Genomic DNA, 22,285 nt, shown 5'->3' with positions numbered 1-22,285 from the left:
GTCATCATGGCACCCCATTTTTAACCGCCCCAAATTCCTTACACTGCCCACGTCTTACCCTGTTCTAAAAGAGCATGCCAAGTTTTAACAATGAACACAGAAATTGTCTCTATACAGAAAAAACACCCTTAAAAATGATTTTTTTTTCTTTTTAAATTTTTTTACCCTCTCTTCCTCCTTCCCTGTACTGGACATGGACATAAGACAAGATTTCAGTGGCAACAAATAATCAACAACTTCCTCCTTCCTCCGGTTGCTTCGGTGCTGACTTCAGGTAGTCAGGTGGCGTCTATACTTTCCGTAGCCGCATTTCTGGCAAGACGCTCTCTGATTGGCCGACGCCTGTTTCTACACTGGTTAAGCTTAGGCACTCTTTCGAAGTTGGTTAAGGTTAGAGTTTGTCTTAGAGCGTGACGGCAAGTTCTTTCGACGGTTAAGCTTAGGCACTCTTTCGAAGTTGGTTAAGGTTAGAGTTTGTCTTAGAGCATGGCGATAGAACGCCAGGTAGTTTGCAGGCTGTTCAACGCGGAAATGGGCAAAGACAGCTCGTCACGCGATTGGGCAACAGTGGCCAATCAGAGAGCGTCTGCCAGAAATGCGGCTACGGAAAGTATAGACGCAGTCAGGTGTTGTGTATGAAAGTCCCGTTCGGGGGTGGTGGGAGGGGCATTGCAGGGCCTTGTTATCAACAGTGGAAGGGCAGTTTTCCAGGGTCTCTGAGGCAGCAGTTGGCCATGGGGCAGTTTAGGGGAGGGGTTGAGTTGGAGGGGTGGTGGTGGGGTGATAGAATGGGTTTGGGGGGCGTCTGGTGTTTTTTTTGTTTGAGTCAAAGGTGGCGAGGACTAGGGTGGCCATTGTGGTAGAGCTTCTGTTTGATGTGGACCATGTTGCCGCTGGAGTCTTCCAGCTGCCTGAGCTGGGCGCGGCGACGCAGATCTCGAAGGTTACAGAACTGGGGCAACCACGACCAGGAAGGGGTGTCTGAGAGAGAAGACCACAAGAGAAAATGAGATGGTTAGACTCTGGATTCAACAACATTATGCCCCTCACTCCATTAAGTATGACTACCTTGTGCTATATTGGTCTGTCTTTGCATTATTGAACACTCGCTTCACTTCCCTCCACAGCTGCAACCAGACCCTCTGCTAGGGGCGTCCAAACCCAGAGGCCAACGTGTAACATGGGACTGTCTGTGGGTCAAACAATGTGACTGGACATCATGGATCATTTAATGAATGAAGTAAATAACAGTGGTGTATGTCTAATATCAGTGTGTTTGTACCTTGTAACATGCAATTTAAAAGCGTTAAATTGCATCAAAATAGACCATATGATATCTAATAATTATCTGGAACCCTTTGGAGGGCCATAAATAATGTTGTGTGGGGACAAATTTGGCCCACAGGCCCTACTTTGGGCAGTCCTGCTCTACAGTATATCATGCCACTAATCACTAGTGTACACATAGTACTAAATATATGTGTAGTCTGTGTGGAATGTGTAGTCTGCTGTTGTAATTGTAATTATGCGTGTGATTTAAGGTCTTTCAAATAGAATTTCCCTGTATGTTTTCCTTGGGAATGTGACATTTAAGCCATTAGGAAGAAAAAAAAAAAACACAAACAGATGACACTGAAATGATGGAGACAGTCCTTGAACTCCAAGGTCTCTAATATAAAAATGAGTTATGCGTTAATAACTGTCCACATATAGACATTAGCCTTGATTTATGCCACACTTAGCCACCCCCAGAAAAACCTAGCATGTACCTTTTACAAGTCTTTCAACCAACAGGGTTACCATGTCTTTAATAAGTTCTAATTCTGGAAAGTGAGGTTGGGGTGGGAGGGGCTTTTTACAAGGAGAGACGGGGAGTGACAGGACAGAGGTAAAAGATTGGAACATTGAATTATTGGATGAGCGAGAGAAAGGAGAATGGGAAACAATCTGTTAGAGTGCATCCTGCCCTTGATTCTCCACACCCATGTCTGGAGTTGTTCCTTGCACATGTATACTGTTGACACCGGTGTCTCGGTTGTGTTACTCTACTGTCAAACCCATTTCCCACGTGGTGATATTAAAGGGCTATTCCACAGAAAATTGACTTTTATATCATAATATTACCACATTAGACATTTCCCCTAAAGTGTGCCAATATAAATTTGTTCACGCTTTCTGGGGTTTGAGTTATGAGTGCTCAAAGTGAGAAAAATCTGATCATATGACATTGTGACACATCATTCATGTTCCCGTAACCTAGATAAAAAAATATATATATTTTAAAAATATATATATAATTCTAGGTGTTTAACTGATCGTGACATTTCCTTTCAACCACCTCAGTCAGTGTAATTTGTTGATGTTATAGAATTGCATTTCCCTCACTTTAAGCGCTCATAATGCAAAACAAGACCTCAAAGAAATCTGTACATTTCAGGGAAATTAGCTTGATTTTACCAAACTACAACAGTCTACACCCCCTGGGCCCCTTAACAATTGTTTGTATTGAGCCGTATTGTAATTGTACCCATTCTGCAATGTTAAATAACGTTGTTTATCCATTCAACTAGCTCTACTAAGCGATGGTAGCTAGCCTAGCCACAATGCTATGGTCGCTGCCATTCACGTTAGCATGTAAGCTAACATCAACAACAATGGCGGAATATACTTTGGTCTAGCAGGATGTGAGTGACGGTTCACCCTTCTCATTGGTTGAAAATGGCCTTCATGTTTGTACATCGCTACCTGTTGCTTTGGCATTGTACTACATGTATATTACATCAGTGTTAAACCACTGTGAGCGGCCCGGAGTGGATTGGAGCGGAGGAGAACTCTCGCTCCGGACGTCGCGCCGACCCATTTTAAAACCCACTCCGTCGCTCACGTCAAAACCGCCCGCTCCGCTCCCCGCGCCGCTCACATGCCCGCCGCACACTGAAATAATTGTACTCAATGCAACCTTTCAGCTTTCAGGCACCTTTCATCATAGACCAGGGCACATACCCACCTGCAGCATATACTGTAAGCCCTGCAACCTCCCTTTAGCTCCTGTAAGGATCAGCTCATAATATGCACCTTCAAGCTACAAAAACTGTCCTCTCAACAGCACCACAACGTTCTTTTCAGGATCACACCAGGCAAGACCAGTCCTATCATGAGATGCCTAGGCGCCGTGACCACGGATCTTCCTGCTCCCGGCTTGCCGCTGCCATTCCTGTGAGGTCTCTGTGAGGAAAGTCAGCAGTTTGCATGGGGATTTCAAGGGCCGTGTCCCTGGTCGCCAACGCATTGAGGGTATTCATTCCCGCCAATCCATTCTGGGCGGCCTACAGGATGAGGATTTGCATGCCACTCTATCCCACTATCCCAGTGTCATGAGCACACACACGACACACACACTGTACACACTCACACACTAGCAGCCACTTTAACATGAGCAAACACACACTCATGCTGCACACGCTCACACTTATGGTCACTTTACAAAAGGAAAGGTCACTTTAAGAATAGTATAGTATAACTTGAGATTGTATAATATAGCATGTACATAAAGATCCAGTGCCTCATCCGTAGCTAACAGTGTATTGCACTACCACAGGACCTTTACCTACCATGCTCTGTAAATAACTCATGTACATATACCGATATGCCCTACTCTGTTTACTTGTTTTATTGCACAATGTCATTCTATTGGATTCTATTATATATTACTATTGTATTATGCACATCGTTGCGGGCAAGACCACCCGCATTTCATTGTATACTTGTATGCCGTGACAAATAAAACTCTTGACTTGACTTGACTTGCACCAGAGCTTGATAGCCTGGTAAGCGCTGATGAAACAGAAGAAGTAGAGTATGAGTACCGCTGCGCTGTCCTCTCCCCTCCCTAGATGGTGGTGGTGATTCCTTCAGCCTTGCCACCTCAGCAGCCCTGGCCTCTGGTTCAGAGTTGGAAGCGGATGAAGACGGCATCTTGCAATCCCTGGCTAGTGCCAGTGAGTGAGATCCCTCCCCCGGGCCAAAAGAGCATGTCTGTTATTAAAAATATGGTAACCCTGGCTCTCAAAGATGAGATTCAGTCTCTAATGTCCAAACAGGGGATCTCCATGGTCCCACTGCCCGACATGTTGAAAGGGGTCTACTCCAAGACAACCAGAGTTGCCAGACCAATCATAGACCTGTAGTCACTCAATCAGCTAATTGCAGTCAAAACATTCAGAATGATCACAGTCAAACACCTGCTCTGTCATACTGGTTCACTTCAATAGACCTGAATGATGCCTGCTTTCACATCCCCATCTTTCCTCCACACAGGCATTTTGCTTTTCAGGGGAAAGCATCCAAATATCAGAGAATCCCATTTGGGTGCTCTATGGCAGGGGTTCCCAAACTTTTCAGGCCGGGACCCAGAAAATAAGGCGTCAGAGAGCCGCGGCCCAATGCACATCGTCAGGCTTTTTTTATTTTTTTGCCAGGCGACCGATTTTTTAAGCCAAATATCACTTCAATCCTATTAAGTTAGTTCAAGTTAGTTATTCATTTATATGTGCTATTTATGAGAGGGCTAACTTGTTGCAAAATAATAATGATAATAATAATAGCCTCATTAAAATACTATTGTTGCTTCGGTTGTTTTCAGCGTTTTATGTGCATAATCGGTTATTTAGTTTGAAATGTTCGTTGAAATAAGTAGATTTTTCGTTTTTGTTTATTTATTAAGTTAACCATATAGTCACATTTTAGAATACAATAGAATAGAATTTTAGAATACAACTATAAACACTGTCCTGGCCTGCTTCTAAGTTCAGTGGCCTAAAAAAAAAAAAATTATAATTTTTTTCTTTTTTTTTTAATCATCTCGCGGCCCTCCCGTGGCTGCTCGCGGCCCACCTTTGGGTCGCGACCCCGACTTTGGGAACCACTGCTCTATGGCACCTCACACTTTCACCACGTGCTTCGAGACGGCCCTAGAGCCTCTGCGTTGCCAAGGTATAATAATTGTACCATTCCTGCTACTTGTTGTACAGCACTTGTAAGTCGCTTTGGATAAAAGTGTCAGCTAAATGACAAAATGTAAATGTATAAGAATTCTATTCTACTTGGATGACATTCTGGTTCTCAGCCAGTCAGAAGAAATGGTCATGCTACATACCAGAATGCTGGTAGAGCATTTGGCAATGTTGGGTTCTGCTGTGAACTACTGGAAAAAAAGTGCACCTTTTCCCAGCCAGCCGAAGTAATTCCTAGGCAACATTCTGAACTCAGGCTCTATGAGAGCTGACAGCAACAGGAGGATATTGTATTATCCCTGAGACAGTTTCATCCTTGCAGAACTGTCACGGCTCTGTCTGTGATGCGTCAGCTAGGCAGGATGGATTCAGCCCACCCAGTGGTCCATCTGGGTCTTCTTCACATGCACAAAATACAGTGGTGGTTTTCCATGAGAAAGATAGACAATGTATGCGAGAGGAAAAAACTGTTGAGGATTCCCTCATCTGTCAAAAGCAACTTGGACCACTGGAGGGATGTTCCTATGGGCAATATACCGTCCCACATGGCAATATACGTGTCCCCTTTATGGACACGACATGCCGTTCTCACAAAGTATGTTCCCCCTTCTCCACCAGGCGGCAGTGCCTGGCTCTAGGCCTCCCCCACTTATGCAGTCTCAGGGCTCTCCACATTCCAGGGAGTGGGACAATGTGGGAGGAGACCTAATGCCTTGAGGGGGACTCCATGTGACGATTATACCCAGACATTGTGAAACCAATTTGGAACCAGTTCAGGGAGGCTATAGTGTATCCAGTTTTTCCCATTAACACTTTGATCGCCAAGGACGCCTTAACTCGTCATTCCCCGCCATGCTAATTCTGCCAATGACGCCGTAACACGTCATTGAGATCAATATTTCAAAAATCTGTGATCGCAATCATATTTCTCCAGCGGAGACTTGAGATCTACTTTTGATCCCCTCTCAACTTTCCAACGGTTCAAGAGCGCCATCTGGTGGCCGATCGGCAGATCGCCCAAACCGGAAACGGAAACTGGTGCTCATCCAAATTCGGTCCGATCACTCGCTATAGGTCCCGGGACTCGAGCGCGACACAATGGATAGCGATCCGTTACCAATAACTCGATAAACAACATGATTTGGACGTATATACTATTATACAACCTGGAGATGGATCGCATATTTCAACATCCCATAATAGGAATATTTTTGCTCCACGCTCATCGCCCAACGGCCCGAGGAGACTGGGGTAAGTTTCAGCGTTTATTTTTACCGTGTTCGATACTAACTGCTCTAATGATCATATCACCCACATTACATGAATCATCTAACGTTGGCCACGGAATTATAAACGACCCCCCCCCCCATCCGGTCAACATCAGATGATAAGTAGTAACTTCTAGAAGCACGTCCATTTGAAATTTTTTATCCGGCGCCGATCGCTATCAAACTGTATTTGATCATCAATATAATGCATTTAGGGCTATAAATCACGTTCTGCAGAATGCTGCAGAAAACGATAAAAACATATTTATACTTTAGACCGTATTTTAGTATGAATATGTGAATGAAAAAGTATAACGTTCCTACATCCTGAACGATAGATAATTGACGTTGAATGGGCCATAGTAATGTCAATTTAGCAATACAATTTAAAAAGTTATAGCCCTGCAAAGAAGGGGAACTTCTCCATAGACAAATAGAGCTGGCAGAGGATGGTATAAGGATGTACATAAGCGTGGCAAAGAAAGTGTTAATTACCTAGACTGTGGCGGGTCTAATTGGTCCCGCTACAGTTTTATAATGAACAAATAAAAAAATTATTAAATATAAAATTTGCCAATAGGGATTAGGGCTGACCCCTATTAATCGATTAGTCGACTAATCGGTCGAAAGGGGCCATAGTCGACTGGCCAACCTCTTAGTCGAATATAATAAAAAAAAATAAAAATAAAAAATCTTTTTTTTTATCATTCTTTCCAAAAGAAAATAGGTCTAGAATCATGGCTAACCCTAATGGCACGCATACCAGAGGCTAACTGCCTATGAAAACAGGCACAGAGGCACTGAAAGAGGATTTCACCCATCTAATGAACACACTAGACTAGACAAATATCAAGATGTATCCATCAGTGGACCAATTGCATGCTTTTGCAGAGGACAAGAAGCCTTCAGTCGACTCCTTCAGACATTAAGCACCCCCCACAGCCCAAATAAAAAATAAATAAATAAATAAATAAATAAAAATATTATACTTTTTTTTTTTTTTTTTAGGTCGACCAATAGTCGACTAACGGCAAATTTTGGCCAATCCTAGTCGACCATCCAAATCCTTAGTCGGGGACAGCCCTAATAGGGATGTATCAGTAGTATTGGAAGTGGTAGTAGTCTTTTATTTTCTAAAAAATAAACCAGTTCAACACAGGTAACCACTTTTGCATGCCCCCGGACCCCCCTAGAGGGGCAGAGGTTCACCCACCACAGTCTCACAAAATCATGTGGGAAACACTGGTGTATCTGTTTGAAAGCAGAGAAATCACACATTGCACCCTGTGGACAAAAGGACAACTCTCCTCTGGGAGTGGATGCCTTCTCTCTGTCTCTATGGCTAGATGTGCTTCTCTATGCGTTTTCTCCAATTCACCTGATGGATCAGTTGCTGGAAAGAGTGAGACTAGAATGCCAGATTTTGATAGCATCAGATTATGGGTCAGCACGCTGGTTCCCCATCCTGATGCAGCTCCACCATGGCTACGATGGTCCAAGGGAGCCCTGTTCCAAGCACATGGCATTGCCACTCTCCTGTCCTCGGGCAGCAACTAATGACTGAAAAAAGGTAACAATTCCTCTGTAATCAAAACCATTTAGAGCATGCATGCTCCGTCCACTACCACTGTTTACACAGGGAAGTGGCGCATATTTCAAGCATGGTGCGACGCTCTAGATGTGATATCCTGCCCCCTGGAATCGGTCCTTGATTGTTTCTACTAGACAATCTGTCAGCTTTGACTGTAAAGGTCTATGCTTCAGCTATCTTAGCCTGTCACCATGGGTTTGATGAAAAACCTATTTTTCATCCCTCTGGTGAAACACTCCGCAGGGCACAAGACGCCTCAAGCCAGTAGAGTGTGTGTTGATTCCATGATGGGATGTCCCACTAGTTCTAATCAGGCTTTCGGTTCCCTTTGAACCTCTGGAACAGACACCTTAGGCCCTGTCCACACGAACGCGGGGTGTTATATAACCTAGCCTTAATGTGCGCGGTTGCACTGTTCGTCCACACACAACCGGGTTTTTGGAACACTGCAACCGTGTTCTTTTACAACTGGAGTCCAGGGTGAAGTTTTGCACGCATCCCGGTTGCAGTGGTTGCATGTGGACATAGTAACCGAGGTTATTTTCCAGTGTTTACAGCAGAGCTGTCCCAAGTAGCTGCGGCTACCAACTAAGCTCATGTGTTGTCAAGTTATTGTTATAAGGAACCCAGTCCAAACTACAACAGTCTGCATCCCCTTAACAATTGTTTGTATTGAGCCGTATGTATTGTATTGTACCCATTCTGCAATCTGTTAAATAACGTTTTCATCCATTTATTCTACTAGCGTTAACGTTACTACGTTAACACTTTGATTGCCTAAGGTTAAATTCATGATATACCATCCGTTGCCAGCTCTATTTAACATGGAGAAGTTCCCCTTCTTTGCAGGGCTATAACTTTTTAAATTATATTGCTAGATTGCCATTATTAGGGCCCATTCAAGGTCCTATATGTATTGTTCATGGTGTAGCAACGTTAAACTTTTTCATTCACATATTCATACTAAAATATGGTCTAAAGTATAAGTATGTTTTCATCTCTTTCTGCAGCTTTCTCCAGAACGTGATTTATAGCCCCAAATGCATTATATTGATGATGAAATACAGTTTGGTAGGAATCTGTGCGAGATCAAAAATTTCAATTGGACGTACTTCTAGAAGTTTCTACGTATCATCTGATGATGACCGGATGGGCGGGGGATCGTTTATAATTCCGTGGGCAGCGTTATATCATTCATCTAGTGTGGGTGATATGATCATCAGAGCAGTTTATATCGAACACGTTAAATAATAACGCTGAATCTTACCGTATCTTCCTCGCGCCGTTGGACGATGAGCGTGGAACTGAAATATTCCTATTATGGGATGTAGAAATACGTGATCTATTTCCAGGTTGTATAATAGTATATACGTCCAAATCATGTTGTTTATTGAGTTATTGGCAACGGATCGATATGTATTGTGTCAAGATGGAGTCCCGGGACCTATAGCGAGTGCCCGGAAGTAATATGGACGATCACCACTTCATCCTCATGACTTCCTGTTTGGTGCTTCTGCCGATCGGCCACCAGATGGCGCTCTTGAACCACTAGAGGGTTGATAGGAGGCCAGCACTGTGTCTCAGGGCTGCGGAGGAAAAATATAATTTCGATCACAGATTTTTGAAATATTGATATTAAAGACGAGTTAGGGCGTCCGCGGCAACTTTAGCATGGCTAGGAAAGACGCCTAAACACGTTTTCGGCACTTAAAGTGTTAATGTACGATAGCCTCAATGCTAACTATATACATGGAAAATGCCAATCACATTAGCATGTAGCTAACAACATCAGAGATCTTTTTGTGAGACTAAACTCCCCGCTCTTGGTGGTAAATTGTGTTGATGTTGGTTTTGTTTCATCAACAAATGAGGCAGAACATGCAGTGAATGTATAATTCTTTAAGGTTGAATAGAAAATACAATGGACAAAGACCCTTTTTATAAAGAATACCATAAACCACACTACTCTATTACCCAATGTACTGATCAGTATTTGAACGACCAACTGCCATAACTAACAACCTCGCTGCACATAAACTATGCATGTTCCCTGCCATGGAAACTGACCTGCTGCAAATCAGTGATTGGAATGAACTGTGATTCCCCTCTCTCTCTCTCTCTCTCTCTCTCTCTCTCTCTCTCTCTCTCTCTCTCTCTCGTAGCCAAACGTTACACTATAAAAACAAACTGGATAGTTGATTTAACTTCATTAGCTGAAATATTCTAAAACCATTAAGTCTGCTATACGCAGTCAATCAACAGTCATCTTCCACCTCGACTACTGCAATGCACTGCTTGCTGGCCTTCCGACCACTGCCACCAAGCCTCTTCAACTAATTCAGAACGCAGCCGCCCGCCTGATCTCAAACCTGATGCACTGGCTCCCCATCACCACACGAATCCGCTTCAAGGCCCTCAACCTGGCATATCGCGCGGCGAAGGGAACGGCTCCCGCCAACCTCCGGTTAATGGTCTCTAACTACACGCCCTCAAGACCCCTACACTCTGCATCCTCTGGCCGCCTCCGACCAACTCCTATCCGAGCTCCGGGAGGGTCATCAAAGAAAAGCCGCCTATTCTCGGTCCTTGCCCCACAATGGTGGAACGAACTTCCCACCACAATTAGGACAGCTGAAACCCGACCAATCTTTCACCGTCGACTGAAGACACACTTCAATCAATATCTGAAATGGAAAAAAATATATACAGTATATAATAATAATAATAATAATAATAATAATAATAATAATAATAATAATAATAATAATAATAATAATAATAATAACCCTCTTACTGTCATGCACTCTTCCTAATATACTAACATACACTCAACACTATAGCATTCAAGTCTTAACACTTTGATGAACATTGTTACTCAGAATTGTACCCTTTCTACTGAATTGTCGTACAAAATTTGTAAGTCGCTTTGGATAAAAGCGTCAGGTAAATGACTAAATGTAATGTAATGTATACGCCATTCTCCCTTTCTTTGTGTGTGTTTTAAATGATAATCAAATATTGAATCTTGATTACTATCTTGACTGTTTTTCCTTTATCCTATAAGATCTTTTGTTTTTTTTGTGTTTTATTTTTTTATTATTTTTTAAACAAACATATAAACAAACATGACAACACACAATAAGATATACAAGCATTATTAACAGTGCACATCCAATGAAATCACCATATAGTTAAATGTCTTATACAGGATATACCCCCAATACCTGCTATCTAATACCCTACACACATATGCTCTAGCTAGTACCTCACCCTCCCGGACCCCCCATTGGATAATCCATCCATTATCCCACGCTCCTAACCAGACACTACCATTATATGCTAGCTTTTATTATCTCCACCACTTCTAACCACATTTTCATTTTTGATTCATTGAGACCCAAAATTCTTGCTTTAGATATTTCTTGATAAATCACATCGAGATATGTAATAATCCAGACCTTTCGGCAATTTTTTTCCGGTTGGAACCATTGTGATGCTATCAGCTTTTTAGCCACTGTGATACCCGATAAAACCAATCTCTTTAGCTGTGGATGTACTGCATTCTCAAAAACATCATTCAGCAGTAATACAGAGGGGTGTACAGGTATATTCAGAGTTAAGAGATTTGATAATTGCTGGGTCACCTCTTTCCAGAATATTTTAACTGGTGGGCAGTCCCAGTACATGTGCATAAATGTCCCCTCGTCCCCATTTGTACATAAGGAGCATTTGGAGTCTTGTTTAAGACCCATTCTGTTCAGTCTTATAGGAGTCAAGTATGTCCTATGGATATAGTTAAGAAGATTGATTTGTTGATGGTCCGGGTTCCTTGATGCAAGTCGAACATTTGCCCAGGCTTCTTGCCACTCAAAATCTATTTCCAGGTCTGGTATATCCCTCCTCCAAATAGAGTCTAGGTGGAGGGTTTCATACGAGGCCGTTAGTAATTGATGATAAAAATCTGATACAAAACCTCTCGATGTCTCTCTTTCATAGAAAGATTTGTGGTATCTGTGGTGTGCAATTGGTATCGTTAATGGAACACCGTGAGCCTTCAAACATGCCAATAACTGCGTAAAAATAATATGTGGACTTGGTGAGATACATTTTTTTGCGTATTTCATCAAAACTACAAAAACCCTGTTTGTTGAAAACGTCTCCTAATGAGTGTATGCCTTGCTTTTCCCATCTAGGGAATCTTATAGGTTGTTTTCCAATCAAGAGTGCATTGTTATTGAATAAGGGAGTATGATTATGCCATTTATGTGGGATAGAATCTTTTTTTTGTGTTTCACGCCATATCCGGATCGCATGAGTGATTATGGGGCAAAATTTCCGTTCGCATTGCTTAATTGATAATTTGGTGTATACTATGTCCTTCAGCCTATATGGAGCTACTATATTTTCTTCTACATTTCTCCAGGATACTGATGCTTGGGGATCAAACCATGTTGTCAGTGGTCTTAAAGTGTACGCCTTAAAATAGTGGTAGAAATCTGGAAATGCCATACCACCGTCTGCTTTGTTTCTCTGTGCGGTGGATCTTTTTATACGTGGTGGTTTGTTATTCCAAATAAATTTGTATGTGGAGGAGTGTAATTCTTTCCAGTAACCCTTTGGAGGGGGTAACGGTAGCATTGAGCTGAAGAAGTTGATTCTAGGTAGGACGTCCATCTTAACTATTGATATTGTATGTATTGAGCTGTACTGCACTGTACCCATTCTGCAATCTGTTAATAAAGTTTTCATTCATTCATTCATTCATCCGTGCCTGTACTGAGTTTTTAAGTTTTGACCACCTGACAAGGTCGTATTTGATTTTGTTTTGGATTTTTATGTAATTGTGCTTCACCGTTTGGCTTATGGTAGGAAATATTTCAACTCCCAAGCATGTGAGTGTTTTTTTAAAGTGAGTATGTGCATGTGATACTTAGGCCCTGTCCACACACACGCAGGGTGTTATGTAACCGAGCCTTAATGTGCGCGGTTACACTGTTCGCCCACACGCAACAGGGGTTTTGGAACACTGCAACCGTGGTCTTTGAAAACCGGAGTCCAGGGTGAAGTTTTGCGCACATCCCGGTTGCAGTGGTTGCGTGTGGACATAGAAACCGAGGTTATTTCCAGTGTTTACAGCAGAGCTAGTAGCGTTATATGAAAATGATTGTAACAAACTTTTGTTCTAAACATATCGTCTGTGTTGAAGAGTGTTGTGATCGACTGATGATGTCTGTTGTCGCATTCCTAACCTGACGCTGAGTAAACCTGAAGCTGCGGCTAAACTAAGCTCATGTGTTGTCAAGTTATTGTTATAAGGAACCCAGTCTAAACTATAACAGTCTGTATCCCCTTAACAATTGTTTGTATTGAGCCGTATTGTATTGTACCCATTCTGCAATCTGTTAAATCAAGTTTTCATCCATTCATTCTACTAGCATTAACGTTACTACTTTATTATTACGCTAGCACGTAAGCTAACAAAATCTGCGATCTTTTTGTGAGACTAAACTCCGCTCTTGGTGGTAAATTGTGTTGATGTTGGTTTTGTTTCATCAACAAATGAGGCAGAACACACAGTGAATGTATCCTTTTTTGTTTATTGCACGTTGTTCTAGCTGCAAACTGTAGAATTGTTTGGCTGTGAGCAAGGAGGGATGTTATTGTTCCAGGCTTCAGTTCAGTTTCCGGTATTAACTCTAAACCTTCTGATTGGTTGAAATGGCCTTCATATCTGAACTACATCGCCACCTACTGCTTTGGCATTGTACTACATGTATATACGTCACTCGATGCAGGGTTTAAACCACGTCGTGTGGACAGAGTTTTTTTGTTTGTTGAATAATAAAAAAAAAAAAAAAAAAACTGTCAAAAATACCCGTGATCGTGTGGACTGGGCCTTAGTCATTGAGCATCCTGATAGCCTGAGGTCACAAATCATCCGAATAACAAAGCAAGGTGTTGTTGTGGAAGGTGTTAACTGGGGAGGGGAGGGGTTACATTGATTTCTGGGTAGAGTAGTCATTATACATTGTAAGCGAAATGGCTCCATTTTCTTTTGAGGCCTGTAGCTCTGGAATAAGTATTGTGTTAGCAGCATGTTTCATAAGACATAGATTGAAAAGTATCCACCCAATTTGTACAAGTGATGGCTTATTTTGAAGGTATGAACCTGTAATTGCATATCATGTAAAAATGAAATAATTAAGATCCCTCTAAAGGACCCAGAGTCTGTGCTGGGTCACATATCACAAAATAGCTGCGACCTCAGAGGATTAAATGCATGCTGGGTAAATCGTTAGCGAAGCGTCACAAACGAAGATGGACAAAGACGTGGAGTTCTCCGAGGAAGAAACTGCCCCACCCACCAGAGTGCTAAGTAGACCATTATCCTATATATTACTCAACTCTGAAAAAAATTTCTTTCCCTCCCACTGCAAATTCTCTGCCTTCCCCTTCATGGAGCATAGCTGTGACAAGAAAATGCACAAAGTATTTAACACCAACCACTTTGAAAGAAGTCATCCAGGCTCTGGTTTTGTCACATCTTGAGTACTGTCCCGTCATATGGTCATCAGCAGCAAAAACACATATACAGAAACTACAAATAGCTCAAAATAAGGCTGCCAGACTAGCTCTCCACTGTTCAAAGCGCACTAACTAAAACTCATTACTTTTCTCAGAAATGTTCAAGTTGTCAAAAAACCACAGTATTTTTATGATCATATAGTTTACATAAGAGAAGAACATGACCATATGACCAGACAAGCTACATCAGGCCATCTAATGGCACCTAAACCGAGAACAAATCTACTAAAATCTTCTGTGACTTACAGAGCTATCATGGAATGGAACTCATTGCCAAGCTACTTAGCTGAAATAGAATCCAAGGCCACTTTCAAGAGGAAGTTAAAGTGCCATCTACTAACGTTAGGTTATGACTATAACCAAGTTCTGTTAACACTTAGTGAACGCTCAGCGTTTCATGCATATATCTCGCTTCAGCATATATACACTGAATAATTTCACAAATGTACCTTTAAATGCCAGCATTCATCTGGCCACACCCCCATCCGCTTACCTATATAAGCAGGGATGGTGCCACACACTCATCTCCTTCCCAACAAATTTCACCACAATGAAAAATCAAGGGCCGCAGCGGCGTCTAGACGCTGAGCGTTCACTAAGTGTTAACAGAACTTGGTTATAGTCATAACCTAACGTTCTGTATCACACTAGCTCACGCTCAGCGTTTCATGCATAATAGGAGCTGAGCGGGAGCTAGAAGCTCGACAAATGTACCCTGCTGAGGCCCCCCACAACCATCAGATCAGGGAGGACCGAGCCCCCCCGACCCCCCCTAATGGAGGGCACCCCCCCTATTGAGGGCTTCACGGGAGGGCGACGGACCCGACCGTGCGAAGAGGCACTCAAGCAACTCAACGCACAGGGTGAGCAGACCGTGGCTTGACCCCACGACTACACACACGCACAACCCGCATGCCACCTGGGAACGAATGGAGGGATAAACCTTGTTACTGCCCCCAGAATCACGGGGTCAAGGGTAAACCCAACCCTGTGGCAAGGCCGTAGCAGCGGAGCGCGAAGGAAGACCCAGACCCACCAAAGGGACTGGACCCCCTGGAACAGGGGCCCGGAGAAGTCCATGATGCCAGCATCAAGACCCCACCAGGTGGGTACTTAGTGACCCCGCCCCCCACATCGCCAGCGTATTCGGACAAAGGCCCCTCAGCCGAGCGGGCCCTGTCCCCCCAATAGTACACCGCCTGGCACACTGACCCTGCAGAACAGGCAGTCAGCATGGCCGTAAGCACACAAAAAAGGTTAACCAACGGAAGCAGGCAGCGCACCGGGGAAAAACCAGGCAACAGGCTATTAACCCTAGCCTGGAGACTGCGGACGAGACAGGCGCCAGAGGGGATAGCTGAACACAGCCGCACCGGCGGAAGGAGCGTAAGCTGGCGGTGTTGCATGACCAAGCCTCCATTTAAAAACCCCCACCCAGAGGGGTTGAGGCAGAGAAGGCTGACACGATTGGCAGACGTCATGAACGTGCAGGGGCACCCTCAAACGGTGAACCCGGGAGTTGACACTGCTCCAACACACCAGGGAATCAACCACCTTGGTGTTACCCAATGCGGTGGTTGTTCCTATAACCCCTCAAGAAAAAACTCCAAAACACACCTGCGGGTATACACCGGCTATACCGCAGTACAAGTGTTTCAGTTTAAAAAAAAGGGTTAACCCAGGCCTACGGATCGACGAAACATTACTTCGGACCGGGCCTGGCGATACGGGAAGCACAGGGTCACCAGAGGAGGTCAAAGACCACCCCAACAGGCCCCTCTTCGCCATGCGTGAGAGAGGAGCGAAAAAGAATGGAGAACCAGCCCCTAAGCACACTGTACTTGGTATTCCCAGGCGGTCTCCCAACCAAGTACTAACCAGGACCAACCTGTGTAGCGGCCGAGATCCGACGAGATCGAGCGTGTACAGGTTGGCATGGCCGTAAGCCATTACGACAGTGCTGAGTAAAAACGTACCCAACCAGGGTCTCCATAGCGCTTAACCCTGTGACACCCGGACCGACCTGGCATTTTTCCCCCTGAAAAAAGCCCAAGTCCCTCAGGGTACCAGAACAGCAGATCTGCATCCCCGGCGGACAACGGGTTCAACTGATCCGGACCAGTGTGACCAGAACCAGTCCTGTGCCCTAACCACGCCGACATGCCTACTCCAGGAGAAAGGGCAGATATGCGTGTTGATCTTAACATGAAAAGAAGGCGCCACCCAGACGTTCGGGCGAACCGCGCCCGGTGGCCCACCCCCAGGGCGTGAAACCCCTCTACAATGTTCAGATCCATTCCGTCATCATCCCCCAGACATGAACGAGAATCCGTCGATAACCAACCCAGGTCGTGAGATGTGGTCGTCGGAAGAGGAAAAACCTCCATCTCAGTTGCTCTATAAAAACGCCGTTTTAACCCCAAGCAACCAAGGCGTGCCAGTCAGTCGCCTGTTTACAGCGAGCTAGCACTATACGTGCGTCGGGACACACCCACATCAATGAACAGGCTATTTAGACCTGTCATTGAATCCCCAAGGCGCCCAGGGGAACGACAAGAGGGGTGTGACACTTCCTAACTCCAACTATTTTTTTTTAATAGAAAAGAAGGAAGCACCAACAGTATGTATCCCAGTCTACACAGCCGGGGGTAAAAATTTTTCACATTTTTACATCCCACCACCCTCCCATAGGAAGGAGACGGGAATCCCCAGAGAGACTTCCCACACGAGCTGTACAGATTGAAAAGAATATATTGCACCTTGAGCCATGTAAAAAATTGGTTTTTAGGGCTCTCCGGGGAAGAGGCACTGAACCCATACACACTCAATAATCGAATTGAATCGAATACATACACAATAGAATAGGACACCTTCTAGAGGGTCCACTCACTTTGACAATCTGAGGAGGAAGGCTCTGTACTCTGATGGAGGCTCCCTCACATGGAAGGAGGAGTCCGAACTCACAGAAGGCCCGAATAGGCGCTTGGTGAGGAGGAGCCCTGACCACCCCCCCGAAACAGATCCATCACATGGACCTGAACAGCACACGGAAGTCCTACCAACAGAGACGCGCACGGTGACGTACTCTATGGCGGGGGAATTTCTGCGGTGCACACGCCCAATATTCCAGGCCGTGGGACCAGGAAACTCCCCCCCCCCCCCCCCCTCACCCCGTAACGTGCCGAACCGCAACGTGACAGGAACCTTGAAGGACAGGGGGTGTACCCCTGACCAACATAAACAAGGCGGAGAGGAAAGGTTACCAGTTCACCCCTTTACGACCCCACACCCATGATACGATGTAATGACAAAAAGAGAATATGACACAGTCATAGTCAGCTCTATGAAGTGTTTGACAGCTTCACACAGCGCATGAGCTAACCTGCTATCTGATTTTTACTAAGGAAAAAACACAGAATAGAGAGGGCTCTCTAAGAGCCCCGGTCCAACATACACATGTGCTTCTGTGGCCAGTCCAACCCAGTTGTAGGTCACATGACACACACAACCCATCATCACCTACAAAAAATGGCAAAAACACTCTACAGAGGAACGCCGTTTTTCATAATGAGAGAATACATAATTCTCGATTAGTATCGGCCACAGGCCTTGCTAAGCACACACGACAGCGACCAAACAATCTTTTCTTTTAGGAAAATAAAGTTTCTCCAGCAGTCATAACACAACCTCAGCAATCAAGCTAAGGGTTACATCGCATCCCTACCACACAAAGACACAATGTAGTGCAACAACATGTCTGATAGGAGGATGAAAAAGTCCCCAGGGAACCGGGGGAAAACACAATCCTCCTACTTTACCCTTAATAAGGCCAGTTAAAACAGGAAACCTGTTAATATGTGAACACACTGTTCATTGTCATCACAGGCTGAGAAAAGAATATTCTTTCACTCATTTGTCACTAAGCATAGCTTCATAGGTTAGTTACCTTAGTTGTGAGTACACGGTACATATAAACACACATGATGTTTCTCACACAACAACCAGATCATTTTCACATCTGTAACAACAACCCGATTTGCCCGGAGAAGCTAATTACCAGTGACAAGACAGTTCACACAAAACTCGCGTCGTATCCCAAATGTATTGCAGCAACACACGTTTTTGGAAAACAGCGTTATTTACAAAACATGTAGAAGGTAAAGCCAGAAGACGCGTATAAGGTCTGGCCAAACCTTTGTCCTACCCGGAGCGTAGATCAGCGAAGTGCAGTCTCAAGACACCGTAGAAAACACAGCCATCCTGTGTTGTTCGATCTGGGCAGCGTCGCCGCTCCACCCGTCGCTACGGTTGTTGACGCAATCCTTGCCGTCCTGGCTCAGGGCAGGGTCGACGAACATCCCCTGTCAAAGATGACGTCGTAGTCAAGAGTGTAAAACATGTTATAATCAAAGCACGTTCAACAGAGTAGCATTAAGCTAACGGCCGCTCCAACCGTCGGTCGCTACTGCCCCTGCTCGCGAGACGCCGAGCGAACGGCGCACGCGACCAGAGGGGAGCTTGCGGCGGCGCGCGAGTAGCCGGAGCTACCCCGCGCTGGGCCTTGGCCGATAGCAGCAAGCTAACGTTTCCTAGCGATCACAACAGGCTAGCGCCGCAGCTAAAAGCTGACTGGCTAACAGTAGGCCCAACCTCTGTAGGCCACGCAGTGATCCCAGCAGGCTAATGCCGCAGCTAACAGCTGACTGGCTAACCGTAAGCTAAGCAGCTATCACCTGAACTTGTACACAATGATATAACACTCACCCAGACAGGCCGCCGTTCTGAAACCCTCCTCACTTTTTAAGAGAAAAGAGAAACAAGATGTCAACACAGCTTTACAACGGTGATTTTACCAACACCCGACGGAGCCAGCACAATACCAAACTGGCCTGTGTAGCTGACTTGAACATAGATCTTCCGCTATCGAACATCTATGCACATATCTCCTCGTGAAGGAATACTCTCATTTGGATATGAAAGAAGGGGCTACACGGTGACAGAGAGATACCCACTCGTCCAGAAAACACAGGGATCACCAGTGTTAATGGTCGCGGCCCACTAGTTAAAACTATAATGGTCTTCAGACCAAGGTCTTCTGTCGCCTAGGAGGCTGAACAAAGGACCCTAGCCTGGGGCCGGTTTTCATAAACATTGTCAATTAGCCCCCATAGCACTAACAGACAAGTGAAGCCTGCCAGCAACAGTACTCACCCAACCTGAAACCCACCGCTTCTCACAACAGCGGCGCGTCCTACAGTTCAGCTGTGGCCTGAAAGGTTTCACCCCAACCAACACAGCAAGGAACTGCAGTTGAGAAGCATGCAGCGGCGTGCTCCCAATACGAAAACCGGTGGAGGGTTTTAGAATGATCACCATCTTCCAGACACTCCAGTGACGAAGACAACATCGCCGTACTTTCTCGAAAATAGTGAGAGAGAAAATAAAGATATGATGTCAACGTATCTCCTTGTTCTTCCTTCCTCGTAAACATTGCTTTTCCAGTCAATATTTTTCTCCACGTCAAGTGGGCATATGAGCAACACGTTGCTTGTGATGAAATTTGAGAAGGAGATGAGTGTGTGGCACCATCCCTGCTTATATAGGTAAGCGGATGGGGGTGTGGCCAGATGAATGCTGGCATTTAAAGGTACATTTGTGAAATTATTCAGTGTATATATGCTGAAGCGAGATATATGCATGAAACGCTGAGCGTGAGCTAGTGTGATACAGAACGAGCATGCACTGAGCCCTTATGGCATAGCGGTGAAAACCAATTGACTGTTAGATGTATTTATGTTGATGGCAGTGAGTGCTGCTCAGGAAGCACTATTTATTTTATTTTAATTATTTTATTTTAATACTTTTTACTAATAAATATCTTGTACAATATCATCCTAACTGATATTGATAATGATGTAATTGATGATGTAATTGATGTTGATGTTGATAATGGTGTAATGTATTGAATATTGTTGTATCGTTGTGTGTGCCGGACCCCAGAAAGAATAGCTTTTGTCAAGTGCAAAAGCTAATGGGGATCCTAAATAAACATAAACATGTATCTGACCACTTTTTCATATCCTTCTTACTAACTCTCATGCTTAACCCCAAACCATCCACCCCAACCTAAACCGTCTCAGTCAGACGCAAACTGCACTCCCTATCTCCCTCCACCCTTTCCTCCAACATCCTAATCACTCTACTTTTGAGTGACACCTTTTCTGCTCTCCCCCCAGACACGGCAACCTCCACCCTCCTCTCAGCTCTCTCAACCTCCTTTGACAAGCTCTGTCCCTTCGCAGAGAAGCCTGCAAGTATCATGGCAAGGGACCCCGTCAGCCCCTTCGGACGGGTGTCCCCCAGAGCTCGGTCCTTGGACCCCTCCTCTTCTCACTCTACACCAAATCTCTGGGTAACATTATCACGTCTCATGCCTTTTCGTATCATTGCTATGCCGATGATACTCAACTCTTCCTCTCCTTCCATCCCTATCTGTCCAACATCTCCGCCTGGATGGTTTTACGTGTTCGGGAGACTCGGGTGCAAACAAAAAAACCTGATTATGATCATGTCTGTAGGGGAGAACGGGGGACGTTGTCACACGGGTAAGTTGTCACATTCATTATATTTCACCACCAGAGGGTCCTGTCTCCCATATTTTGGTATTTAAATGTCCAGAATTGGGGTCAGAGTTCACCTACATTGTCATCGTTGGAGTGAAACAGCTGAACTTGAGGTGAGAGGACTTTTTGTGTTTTTCATGTCCATTTGTAAATATTCCGCTCCTCGGTATTTTTCTTCTAGGCTTTTACACAATTGGTTTATAATGAAACAATTATTACCCTTAAAAAGTGTGAAGGGATAGCTATAGTTTAGATTGTTGTTAGCTAGCTAACTAGTTGTTAGATGGCTGTTAGCCTTGATGCTATCAAGACATTCCAGTTGGGGTTGGTCGTCACATTTTCTTTGGGGTTGGTTGTCACATGGAGTGCCCAGACCCTACATTTGGCATCACTGTAACAAGTGAATGAGTGTTCTTATTTTTTTTTATATAGGATGGCCTAAAGATGTGTTCCTGTTTATGTTCATGTTAAGATGCATTCAGTTATGTATTTGTCAACTTGTCAATGCAATTAAACTTTCAAATTTAGTTCTGCCTTCTTGTCTTCTTTTTAAGATTTTTTCCCATTAAAACACACAGTGACAACCAACCCCATAGTGTGTGACAACCATCCTCATGATGGGGTTGGTTGTCACAATGTGTCAGTGTCTTTGACATCTTAAGCTTCAATTGAATGTAGGAATGACTAAAGATGTTTTGATGATGAGCAATTCACACTAGAGTAAAAAGTGTGACAACGTCCCCCGTTCTCCCCTACCACAACGACAGCCCAAGCTGTGAGTGAATTACGGGAAGGGGAGCAAAGCCTTAAATTGTAAATTGTATCTGAATCTCTCTGTTGCATAAAAGTCTCTCTCTCTCTCTCTCTCTCTCTCTCTCTCTCTCTCTCTCTCTCTCTCTCTCTCTCTCTCTCTCTCTCTCTCTCTCTCTCTCTCTCTCTCTCTCTCTCTCTCTCTCTCTCTCTCTCTCTCTCAAACATAATGTAAGGAGCTGGCAGTGTAGGAATGGCAGAGCAGGGATTTGTGCTTGTCGGACTAAACTCAAAGATTGTGAAGCAAGGCGAGGCCCACTGGGACTGGGAGTGGGGGGAGAGATGGAGAGGGAGAACCCCAGACTGCACACCCACAAGCAAATGGCCCCTGCTAGAGGTTGGGTTAAAGGGTTTGTGTCTGTGTGTGTGTGGTCCGGGTGATGGGATGGGATGGGA

At 44.4% G+C, this 22,285-nt stretch overlaps 1 protein-coding gene across 1 annotated transcript in view; it reads right to left on the bottom strand.

Annotated features, from left to right (window-relative positions):
• Positions 1-826: 826 nt before the first annotated feature.
• Positions 827-22,285, bottom strand: part of tmem240a (transmembrane protein 240a) — a gene marked incomplete at both ends in the record, with an annotated part of 59,353 nt that continues 37,894 nt past the window's right edge. Inside the window, one exon of the mRNA XM_084333104.1 lies at positions 827-981. Coding sequence (XP_084189230.1) covers positions 827-981 — 155 coding nt within the window. The remainder of the gene's footprint in view (positions 982-22,285) is intronic.

This window comes from Notolepis coatsorum (genome assembly GCF_963971535.1).
Source record: "Notolepis coatsorum genome assembly, chromosome: 17".
Classification (NCBI taxonomy): Eukaryota; Metazoa; Chordata; class Actinopteri; order Aulopiformes; family Paralepididae; genus Notolepis; species Notolepis coatsorum.
The sequence above is the reverse complement of the archived record's forward strand: the minus strand, read 5'-3'. Positions and strand labels throughout refer to the sequence as shown.